At 45.9% G+C, this 12,135-nt stretch overlaps 1 protein-coding gene across 4 annotated transcripts in view; it reads right to left on the minus strand.

The window, feature by feature from the left end:
* Positions 1–3,226: 3,226 nt before the first annotated feature.
* Positions 3,227–12,135, minus strand: part of MAPK8IP1 (mitogen-activated protein kinase 8 interacting protein 1) — a 67,378-nt gene continuing 58,469 nt past the window's right edge. For all 4 annotated transcript variants that reach the window (XM_069740256.1, XM_069740255.1, XM_069740258.1 and 1 more), the window contains 7 exons: positions 12,044–12,113; positions 8,927–9,099; positions 6,757–6,863; positions 5,994–6,113; positions 4,932–5,002; positions 4,733–4,831; positions 3,227–3,726 (listed from right to left, as the gene is read on the minus strand). In XM_069740256.1, the coding sequence (XP_069596357.1) occupies positions 3,654–3,726; positions 4,733–4,831; positions 4,932–5,002; positions 5,994–6,113; positions 6,757–6,863; positions 8,927–9,099; positions 12,044–12,113 (713 nt within the window). In that variant the 3' untranslated portion in view covers positions 3,227–3,653. The remainder of the gene's footprint in view (positions 3,727–4,732; positions 4,832–4,931; positions 5,003–5,993; positions 6,114–6,756; positions 6,864–8,926; positions 9,100–12,043; positions 12,114–12,135) is intronic.

A 12,135-nucleotide genomic window follows, 5' to 3' on the forward strand; every position in this document is an offset into this window, starting at 1 on the left:
ATGATTGCAGTTCGGGCTAAGAATAGGAGGAATAGGAGTTGGAGCTAGGATTGCAGGTAGGGTTAGGGATTGGATTAGAGTTCAGGTTAGGGCTAGGGTAGAGCTAGGAATGGAGTTCGGGCTACGATTGGAGCTAGGGTTAGAACTAGGATTGGACCTAGGATTGGTGTTCGGGCTAGGAATAGGTGTTGGAGCTAGGGATAAGGCTAGGATTTCAGCTAAGGTAACGGATTGGAGCTAGGGTTAGAGCTAGGATTGTATTCAGGTTTAGGGATTGGAACTCAGGTTAAATCTAGAAATGGAGCTTAGGTTATGACTAGGATTGTTGTTCAGGCTAGGATTGGAGCCAGGGTTAGGGATCGGATCTCAGATTAGGAATAGGAGATGGAGCTAGGTTTACTGCTAGGATTGGTGTTCGGGCAAGGAAGAGCAGTTGGGCCTAGGGATAGGGCTAGGATTGCAGCAAGGGTTACTGCTAGGATTGCAGGCGGGGTTAGGGCGAGGATTGGAGCTAGGGTTAGGTCAAGGATTGCAGCCAGGGTTAGGGATTGGATTGCAGTTCGTGCAAGGAATAGGAGTTGGGCCTAGGGTTAGGGCTAGGATTACTGCTAGGATTGAAGCTAGGGTTAGGGCTAGGATTGGAGTTAGGGCTAGGATTGGAGCCAGGGTTAGGGTGAGGATTGCAGTTCGTGCAAGGAATAGGAGTTGGGCCTAGGGTTAGGATTACTGCTAGGATTGGAGCTAGGGTTAGGGCAGGGATTGGAGCTAGGGTTATTGCGAGGATTGGAGCTAGGGTTAGGGCGAGGATTGGAGCTAGGGTTAGGGCAGGGATTGGTGCTGGGGTTAGGGCGAGGATTGCAGCTAGGGTTAGGGCTTGGATTGGAGCTAGGGTTAGGGCGAGGATTGGAGCTAGGGTTAGGGCGAGGATTGGAGCTAGGGTTAGGGCGAGGATTGGAGCTAGGGTTAGGGCGAGGATTGGAGCTAGGGTTACTGCGAGGATTGGAGCTAGGGTTAGGGCGAGGATTGGAGCTAGGGTTACTGCGAGGATTGGAGCTAGGGTTAGGCCTAGGATTGCAGCTAGGGTTAGTGCCAGGATTGGAGCTAGGGTTAGGCCTAGGATTGCAGCTAGGGTTACTGCGAGGATTGGAGCTAGGGTTAGGGCGAGGATTGGAGCTAGGGTTAGGGCGAGGATTGGAGCTAGGGTTACTGCGAGGATTGGAGCTAGGGTTAGGGCGAGGATTGGAGCTAGGGTTACGGTGAGGATTGGAGCTAGGGTTAGGGCGAGGATTGGAGCTAGGGTTAGGGCGAGGATTGGAGGTAGGGTTACTGCGAGGATTGGAGCTAGGGTTAGGGTGAGTATTGGAGCTAGGTTTAGGGCGAGGATTGGAGCTAGGGTTACTGCGAGGATTGGAGCTAGGGTTAGGGCGAGGATTGGAGCTAGGGTTAGGGCGAGTATTGGAGCTAGGGTTAGGGTGAGTATTGGAGCTAGGGTTACTGTGAGGATTGGAGCTAGGGTTAGGGCGAGGATTGGAGCTAGGGTTAGGGCGAGGATTGGAGCTAGGGTTACTGCGAGGATTGGAGCTAGGGTTAGGGCGAGGATTGCAGCTAGGGTTAGTGCGAGGATTGGAGCTAGGGTTAGGGCGAGGATTGGAGCTAGGGTTAGGGTGAGTATTGGAGCTAGGGTTAGGGCGAGGATTGGAGCTAGGGTTAGGGCGAGGATTGGAGCTAGGGTTAGGGCGAGGATTGGAACTAGGGTTAGGCCTAGGATTGCAGCTAGGGTTAGTGCCAGGATTGGAGCTAGGGTTAGGATTGCAGCTAGGATTAGGGCTTGGATTGGAGCTAGGGTTACTGCGAGGATTGGAGCTAGGGTTAGGATTGCAGCTAGGATTAGGGCTTGGATTGGAGCTAGGGTTACTGCGAGGATTGGAGCTAGGGTTAGGGCGAGGATTGGAGCTAGGGTTAGGGCGAGGATTGGAGCTAGGGTTAGGGCGAGGATTGGAGCTAGGGTTACTGCGAGGATTGGAGCTAGGGTTAGGGCGAGGATTGCAGCTAGGGTTAGTGCGAGGATTGGAGCTAGGGTTAGGGCGAGGATTGGAGCTAGGGTTAGGGTGAGTATTGGAGCTAGGGTTAGGGCGAGGATTGGAGCTAGGGTTAGGGCGAGGATTGGAACTAGGGTTAGGCCTAGGATTGCAGCTAGGGTTAGTGCCAGGATTGGAGCTAGGGTTAGGATTGCAGCTAGGATTAGGGCTTGGATTGGAGCTAGGGTTACTGCGAGGATTGGAGCTAGGGTTAGGATTGCAGCTAGGATTAGGGCTTGGATTGGAGCTAGGGTTACTGCGAGGATTGGAGCTAGGGTTAGGGCGAGGATTGGAGCTAGGGTTAGGGCGAGGATTGGAGCTAGGGTTAGGGAAAGGAGTTGGAGCTAGGGTTTGGGCTAGGATAATAAAATAACTACATTAAAAATGTAATAAAAATAATGAGTACAAAAATAATGTATAGCTTCTTAATTTTAAAATGTTATGTCAGACTTCAATAAAAAGCAGCAAAACTAAAGGGTCAAAAGAAACCGCAAATGACAATTGCATCAGTATATTTTTAATACATGTGCTTGGGGAATGTGGTGCTCAATACTGGACCGGTGAATTGGACTCAGGGAGTGATAACCATCAATGGGTTAATGGTGCTAAACGTTTGCCTTGCACTGAGCGCTGGCGGCCCACACTACACCACTGCCCAGCAGTCAGACCCCCCAGGAATCAGTAAATTAGATAGAGTACTGTTGTGTAAGCCCTTTGGAAAGTCGGCCATTGTGCAGCACCTTGTCACTCCAGGGCTTCGTACACACTGGGCATTCGGAATCATGGTTGTCCCTGTTGCACCTAACAACCAATCAGAATCCAGGTTTCATTTTTCCAGAGCAGTTCAGGTAATGTAAGCTTAACCCTGATTGGTTGCTATGGATGCATTGCCTTGGAGACAGCGCTGGAGACCTGAGGCCTAGTCGTGTTTCAATACATTCTGCCTGTGTAAACACGTACCCGCTGCCCGCGCCTCCACATAAGCGTCCTGTGGTTTTCTGTCACATGTCAATAACCTTCTGAATGGAGATTTCTGCGGCGTCACTAACATACAATTGTGTAACACGCATGTCAGCCATTCACCATATTATGGGGTGCCTCCTTTCTTCAGACACTAGATTTTTTTAAACTTTTTTTTTTTTCTTTTTCATGTCAGGATTAACATACGAACAGATTATTTCCCACCGCCGCAGCACGGCGACACGCGGACTACACATACCGTCTCATCCCCCCTCAGCACTCGTTTAGTTTGTTCCGACTTTTATGTTCACTTATGGGGGCATGTTCCATTTGCAGTGTATGGAGGGGGGAGTTAGGGATAATAGTTCTCCAGATTCTTGAATATGCACAAATGGGTGAGGAGCAGAGCCAAGAAGAGAGACGGTGACTGGGGAACGTTATATGGTGGCGCGGCCCTGCTGGCCTCGGCCGGTATACACACACCCAGATCACACAGCGGGGCGCAGGCACAGAGGAGCACAAGCCTCCAGCCCAACCTCCCTCCACCAGATTGCAGCCTCCGGCGTCGGCGCGTAGTCCATGCACAGAACTGGTTTCCGTGTTAGAAATCCATGGCTACTCCAGATATATATCTTCTGTGGGACATGTGTACTCCACATATTCTTTGTAAAACTGCTGGAAGGCTCTCCTGGATGAAAACAAAACCCACAAATCCAACATTACAAAATGGAACAGCACCACTCATGTATAGATGTCCCAGAGATCTGACGATGGTCCCACGTGGGCCTGGGGTAATGGTCCTTGTTGCTGCTTGTAAATCAGTGCTTTAGTAAATACAGAACTTAAAGGCGTATTCCCATCTCCAATATGTAGTAGGTGTAATAATAATAATGATGATATTACAAATACCTCCAATTAGAAATATAGTATAGTTCTCCTGATTAGCTATGTCGCTTACCCCATGTGCAGGGCATTGCAGTAGCTTAGGTATCTATGGTTACGACCACTAACAAAGAACTGTCACTATATGAGTGGTCGTAACCATGGATACCTAAGCTACTGCAATGCCCTGCACATGGGGTAAGCGTCATAGCAAATCAGAAGAACTATACTACATTTCTAATTGGAGGTTTTCTTATATTATTATTACACCTACTACGTATTGGGATAGGATCTTGGAGATGGGAATATCCCTTTAAAATAAGTTTTCATTGCACTTTATAACGTTCTATATAATTCTGTCTTCGTGCTTTGTTAACAGACGTAAAGTGAACCGGGACGGTAGGTAGCAGACATATATACAACTATATTTGTACAATCCTCTCCTGACATGTTTGTTCTAGTAAATACATGTATTTTTTGTAAAATAACAATTCTGAAACTGTTGTGCTGTTCCTCTGTTATTCCTCCTGGACAGAGGGGAGCGTTGGGTGTTCCTGTACACTCTGACACTGTCCAATCAGGGCTGCCAGTGCCAGACTACGAGGAGCCACGTACTATAAGAAGGGGAGAGGTAACGCCCAATTGTCAATTCATTCACAACATTTCTAGGAGGAATAACAGAGGAAACGCATCGGAATGGCAGAAAAAGAAAACGTCTAGGTGGACTAAATTCTTAGGTGTTAATTAAGTGACAGGACGGGGTGAAAAGCTCACACGGAGCCTATCTGGCGTCAGGAAATACAGACACTTACCCGACAGACTCTGCCAGGGGTTTGGTAGATTCCTCCGAAACAAACACGTGACATGCAAACCGATGATCTGTGGGATGTTTAGTGATGAAACCGAAATATCTGGAAAAGGGAGATAAGACATGAAAGAGAGAAGATGGATGAGAAGAAGGGAAAGCTCAAGTGTCTGCACCCCGGACCCTGCGGGACTCGTGGCACTTACTTGCTGTTCTTGGGGTGATAGCCACAGAATGAGATATTCTTTAACTGGAAGAAATGGCTGCACGTGTTCACCTGACGGGAAAGAGACATCTGAAAACCTTTTTCATTTATGGTGGATTTACGGAATAGCTTCAAAAAAAATCTGCAGGTAAATCCTTCTCCAAATTGTGTATATTTGGGTTGCTGATTTTTCATTAAAAAAAACCCTACTGATTTATAAAATAAAAACCAAAAACAAAAGATTATTTTCCACCTCTTGGCCACAGAAGACACGACATGGAAATACATAGCAGCAGGTCAGGTGTACAGAGAGCTGGGGTGACATCGGCGACCCAATGGAGGTGTTTTGTTTTTTATTTTACACTTTCAGATTTTTTTTTTTATATAAGGCTTTAAATTCTGAAATGCAAAATTCACTTATTGGTGCAGATTTGCAGAAAGAATCGACGTTGTGGATTTCATGATTTGCACTGCAGGTCAATTCCCACGTGTAAGATTTCTGCAACGAACCGACAAGATATTTAAAGTCTCAACTACTTCGCTGATACTGGATTACAAAAATCTGCCGTGGACGTTATCCCTTAGGGAAAAACCTTGTCATGGATTTGCTGCAGATTTTCTGACCATATTTGCTTGAGGATAATCCACAGCATCAGATTCGTAGATGACATTTTAATGATCTCATCTGCAGATATTTTCCAGGTGTAAAGTCACCTGCAGTGCTAGTCTTTCAAGATTTGGCAGAATGGTAATTATTTCCACAGATTTGCATTATGAATTTTACCCACTTCAATATAAAAAGGTCAAATCTGCAGCAATTGGATTTTGATTCCTCCGTTGAATTTAACAAGAAAAATCCACGGCAGGAATTGTGAATTTTACGAATCCAGACTGCAAGTCAATTTTTGCATTGTGTGATTATTATTGAGAATGATTATAAAATGTCAGCTACTGTAATAAGCTGCAGATTTTTCATATCATAGGACACCTAAAATTAAGCAAGTGGGCCCCTGAAATACAATATATACTCAGGGGTCCCACATCAATTATAAGGCCTTCATACCTGGCTGTGATCGTGAGGGTCTTCCCCATGTACTGCGATCTTCAACCCTCTGAGGCTAATCTCCAATACACAGCTAGACGGAGGGTTTGAGAGCACTGTAAGGCGACGAGACATAGCAATCTGCAACAACAAGGCGACAAGTCACGAAAGTAACAAAGCCGTATTGTAAAGGGAATTTCGGGTGTAAAAATATGTCAAAATGTGCAAAACCACATGGGTGTGTGGACTGCAAGCTTCAGTCGCTCAGAATTATAATTCTGCTCATGTTATAAACTGTATTTGTTTTCCTCTTTGGTGCCAGTAGGCGGCAGTGTTGCATGAGAAAAGAACCTCCTAACTTTACAACGTGCTGGAAAGCAGAAGCCATGCACCCTACAATGCTAGTGACATTATCCCGGGATGTGTGTAGGGTCTACGATCCTCCCTTAATTTATGTTTTTTACCCCTAGATATTAATGGGTTTTATGCAAATCAAATTAGAATACAAATAAAGCCTGCAGACCTCATAGACATGTTAAAAAGGATATGAAGGTGCTTGGTGATCTTGTACTATAGGTCTAAATGGAATTGCGGAGCACATTGGCAACTCGTCGCTTCTTTCAACTATGCCTGTTTGTGTTCTTGTGGCCAGAAAAAAAAAAAAGAGGGACACAAGTGGGGGACTTGTGTCCCTCTTTTTTTTTTTTCTGATCATCAGTGGAGGTCCAAGCAGTGGGATGGAATATCCCTTTAACTGCCCTTTTAAACAAGCGGACGTTCTCACCTTTTGCATGGCAGTGCAGAGGACATCAGTCCCTTTGTGATAAGGAACCTGCACCGACCCAAGAAACTTCACCCAAAACTGATCCAACCAATCGGAGGCCCGAGTTTCTGTGAGAAGACACAAACCACAGTAGACCCATCACATGCACCGATCACACGTCATAAACAGCATTGGGGCATCAAAGGATAAAACGACTGGATGCAACTACAAATCCAAGTCCACAACAGAAAATGAAGCAACTTTGCAACGGGCAGTAAATAAAAACTTCCAACGGCTCTATGGTAACAGAAGACAAACCAGCTCTGCCTAATCCGATCCTTCTATTATACTTTTCTTTAGTCTGTTCATAAAGTTATGCTGTTTTATGGCACAATCCGTAGGTTACCAAGCACAAGCAGTGAAGGGCTGATGTAATGGCTGCAGGATCTGACTACACAGGGTTTGTTTGTAGTCTGTTACCTTGAAGACGCAAAGAATAATCAAACCAACGGAACATTTTTAATTAAACAATTGTTGCAAAGTTATTTCATTAATCCGATCCTTCTAGTATACTTTTCTTTAGTCTGTTCATAAAGTTATGCTGTTTTATGGCACAATCTGTTTGTCACCAAGCACAAGCAGTGAAGGGCTGATGTAATGGCTGCACGATCTGACTACACAGGGTTTCTTTGTAGTCTGTTACCTTGGAGACGCACAGAATAAATCAAACCAACGGAACATTTATTGTTGCAAAGTTATTTCATTTTTCAGAATAGATGCTCAAATAAAAAAAAAAGTAACAGCGGCAAAAGGGGAAAAAGGTTTTTGAATCTAACAGCTCAATAAAGGTACAGTCACCCAAAAAATGCAATAACTACAGAGAAAGGTGCGAGTCCTCATAACTCCTCCCAAATGCACAATGATTGACGGCTCTCCCTGCTTACAAGCCCATACAGCTGTCAGTCACTTTGTGGGGCGTGTTGAGAGGACTCACCGACTTTCTTCATGCGTCCTAAGAGCATAAACAGCTTTTTCCATAAAATTACAGATTTAAAGCATTAAAAAAATTATACATAAATAAAATATCCCTGAGTTCAGAGTTTCCTCCTCTAATCAATCCACAACTTTCAGAGCCGCTAGTCTTGGAAGGAAGAAGCTTGTAGTGGCTCCAGAAATATTTACCCCTTCGCTTTTTAACCCATTATAGAGACGTTCGATCCCATCAGAGCCGTACCCCAATTTACCCCATTCTCCACCCCCACATTGTTCAATCAGAGGCAAAATGACAGAACATCCGGGGGATATGCTGGAGACAACTTTTGGTATATGTGAGGTTTTAGGACGCCGTGATGAAGCTCGGAGGTCTGCCAACTCTTCCAGCTGCCGGGAAACCATTCCATTTTTCTCAGATATCGCAGGGACCCCATGGATAGATACGGTATTTCCGGCATCACTTCTTATTAATATACCAGGAGTTTTTTTTTACTCCAGTGCCAAGTTAGAAATGTCCAAATCTAGGTGAACTTTCATGTCAGCTCACGAGGACTGTAAGTAAATAGGGGGCAGGAGGGGCCATCATTTCCTAATGCCATCATCATTCTACTAATTTGGCGGTGCATCTGGACTGGAGGCAAATCACCCATAGAGGAAGGGTAAGGGACCAACCTGGAATGGGGGTTCCCTCTCCGCAGACCTCATAGTACCAGTTGGGGGTGACTTTTGTGGTCCATATAACCTCACATACATGACAATAGGAATGAGTTACATCCCTACCAAGTAAGTAAAATTAACCTCAATGTATGAAATTGGTATGTATGACTGCTGGGACCCCCATCAGTCACAAGAAAGGGGGTATGAAATTGATATGTATGACTGCTGGGACCCCATCGTCTGATCGGTGCTCACACAGGCGACGTTGGAGACCCCAATTGTCAGGATCAGTGTGGTGTCAGCAGCCGGACCCAGAGCAATAATACATTTATCATCTATCCTGTGGATATAGTTAGTCTATGGGAACACCCCTTTAAGAGTGATCATACAAGATCCGGACTGTACAAGTGAGATATATTAAAACCGTATGCTTCACTTGTGCGTTCCCCGCCTGAAAACTGCATTGCAAAATTTCATGCGCAGCAGCGTCCATACGGGCACCTTAAAACCAACACCTGCGAGTTGGGACGGCTGCTCTTACCTGAGAGGAGGTCCGGATCCTTCACCACCTGAACTGCATAGTAGGCTGGGAAGATCCCGCGCTCCCCGGTTCTCATGTTATAAGCCTCGTACCAGAAATCTTCAGCCTTAACCTCCACCAGCAGCGGGTCCTCCGCCTCCAGCTCCAGTTCACCAGGGTGACGAGGCATGAATCTGCCATTGAAGGTGCAATTAATGGGATAATGAGTTGCAATTAAACACTGAGCTACTAACATTTAATTAGTAACAGAGTCATTCAGAGCAACTCAGCGTCGCAAACCTGTCCGTATTTGGGAATTACTGATCTAGCAATTCCCGGCATGGAGCAATTAGGCTGGGGCTTGCCGGTGACTTTGTTCTTGTGGCCAAAGATGTGCCACCGCTATGCCGCAATATAATGCAGGTGATTGGGGTCATATGGTGATCTCTGGGTACCGTGACCACGACAAACAAGTCACAAAACATCTAAGTGCGTCTGGCTTTTTGCAACTTGTTTGCTGCAGTTGCAGTGATGCAATCCCATACCCTGAATGACGTTACAATTTAGTAGCGACGTACGATGCAACAGCAATTCTTAGACAAGTCGCAAGACCAAAAACATCTGTGCAACTCGTCTGCGTCTTGCTGTCATGAGACTATTTCAGAGCTGCGATTGTGTTGCAAAAATATTGGCCAAATGGCAAATAAGTTGCATGCAATTTTCAGCCTCGTGTGACCTGCATTAAAGTCCAAGGCACGTGAGTCCCCACAGAAAATCCCTCGCATTTGCAAACACTGCGATCCCACCTGAAATCATTGGATGTGATGTTGCAACGTGCCACCGCGATCCCAGTGCCCTGCTACAAATGTCGCCGCGTGGCCCTAGCCTAATATTTGCAGCTAGAGTAATGCATTAGTCTAATCTACCCGAAGATTTCATCCATTATAAGTTCATGCTAAAGACATACAATTCTGCCCTTCACCTCTCCAAACAAACCTACTTCAACACCCTCATCACCTCCCTGTCCAATAACCCTAAACGTCTCTTTGACACGTTCCAGTCCCTACTCAACCCAAGAGCGCAGGCCCCAACCACGGATCTCCGTGCTGACAATCTGGCCAATTACTTCAAAGAAAAAATTGACCATATTCGACAGGAAATCATCTCCCAATCTCTTCATACCATGCACTGTCCTCCCTCCCCCACTGCATCTAGTTCACTCTCTGACTTTGAACCAGTTACAGAAGAAGAAGTAAGCAGGCTCCTTGCATCTTCTCGCCCGACCACTTGCACCAGTGACCCCATTCCGTCACATTTCCTCCAGTCCCTTTCCCCGGCTGTCACCTCTCACCTAACTAAAATATTCAACCTTTCCCTCACTTCCGGTATTTTTCCCTCCTCATTTAAGCATGCCATCATACATCCATTACTTAAAAAACCATCCCTCGACCAAAACTGTGCCGCTAATTATAGACCTGTCTCTAATCTTCCCTTCATCTCTAAACTCCTCGAACGCCTGGTCCACTCCCGTCTTACCCGCTATCTCTCAGATAACTCTCTTCTCGACCCTCTTCAATCTGGTTTCCGCTCTTTACACTCTACTGAAACTGCCCTCACTAAAGTCTCTAATGACCTACTAACAGCTAAATCTAATGGTCACTACTCCATGCTAATCCTCTTGGATCTCTCTGCAGCATTTGATACTGTGGATCATCAGCTCCTCCTCACTATGCTCCGCTCCATCGGCCTCAAGGACACCGTTCTCTCCTGGTTCTCCTCCTATCTCTCTGACCGATCCTTCACTGTATGTTTCGCTGGTTCCTCCTCCTCTCACCTTCCCCTTACTGTTGGGGTTCCTCAAGGATCAGTCCTAGGCCCCCTCCTCTTCTCTTTGTATACTGCCCCTATTGGACAAACAATCAGTAGATTTGGCTTCCAGTACCATCTCTATGCTGACGACACCCAACTATACACTTCTTCTCCTGATCTCACGCCTGCCTTATTAGAAAACACCAGTGATTGTCTTACCGCTGTCTCTAGCATCATGTCCTCCCTCTATCTGAAACTAAACCTGTCAAAAACTGAACTCCTCGTGTTTTCTCCCTCTACTAACCTACCTTTGCCTGACATTGCCATCTCCGTTTGCGGTTCCACCATTACTCCAAAGCAACATGCCCGCTGCCTTGGGGTCATCCTTGATTCTGACCTTTCATTCACCCCCCACATCCGATCACTGGCTCGCTCTTCTTACCTGCATCTCAAAAACATTTCTAGAATTCGCCCTTTTCTTACTTTCGACTCTGCAAAAACTCTTACTGTTTCACTTATTCATTCTTGTCTGGACTATTGTAACTCTCTACTAATCGGCCTCCCTCTTACCAAACTCTCCCCGCTCCAATCTGTCCTGAATGCTGCTGCCAGGATCATATTCCTCACCAACCGTTACACCGATGCCTCTACCTTGTGCCAGTCATTACACTGGTTACCCATCCACTCAAGAATCCAGTACAAAACTACTACCCTCATCCACAAAGCACTCCATGGCTCAGCACCACCCTACATCTCCTCTCTGGTCTCAGTCTACCACCCTACCCGTGCCCTCCGCTCCGCTGATGACCTCAGGTTAGCATCCTCAATAATCAGAACCTCCCACTCCCGTCTCCAAGACTTTACACGTGCTGCGCCGATTCTTTGGAATGCACTACCTAGGATAATACGATTAATCCCCAATCCCCACAGTTTTAAGCGTGCCCTAAAAACTCATTTGTTCAGACTGGCCTACCGCCTCAATGCATTAACCTAACGATCCCTGTGTGGCCTATATTAAAAAAAAAAAAAAATTAATTAACTGGTTCATGCAGCTTTACATGAACACCCAAGCCTTACACTATGGCTGGTCCGAATAACTATAGCAATTGTTACCATCCACCTCTCGTGTCTCCCCTTTTCCTCATAGTTTGTAAGCTTACGAGCAGCAGGGCCCTCACTCCTCTTGGTATCTGTTTTGAACTGTATTTCTGTTATGCTGTAATGTCTATTGTATGTACAAGTCCCCTCTATAATTTGTAAAGCGCTGCGGAATATGTTGGCGCTATATAAATAAAAATTATTATTATTATTATTATTAGTTGCAGTCACCTGAACACGGCTCGATGCGTCTGTTCTCGCTCCTCCCCATTTATCAGGCAGGAAAACAAGCCGAAGGAATCTGCAAACAAAAAGATGTCATA

Source organism: Ranitomeya imitator, chromosome 9 (genome assembly GCF_032444005.1).
Source record: "Ranitomeya imitator isolate aRanImi1 chromosome 9, aRanImi1.pri, whole genome shotgun sequence".
Taxonomy (NCBI): Eukaryota; Metazoa; Chordata; class Amphibia; order Anura; family Dendrobatidae; genus Ranitomeya; species Ranitomeya imitator.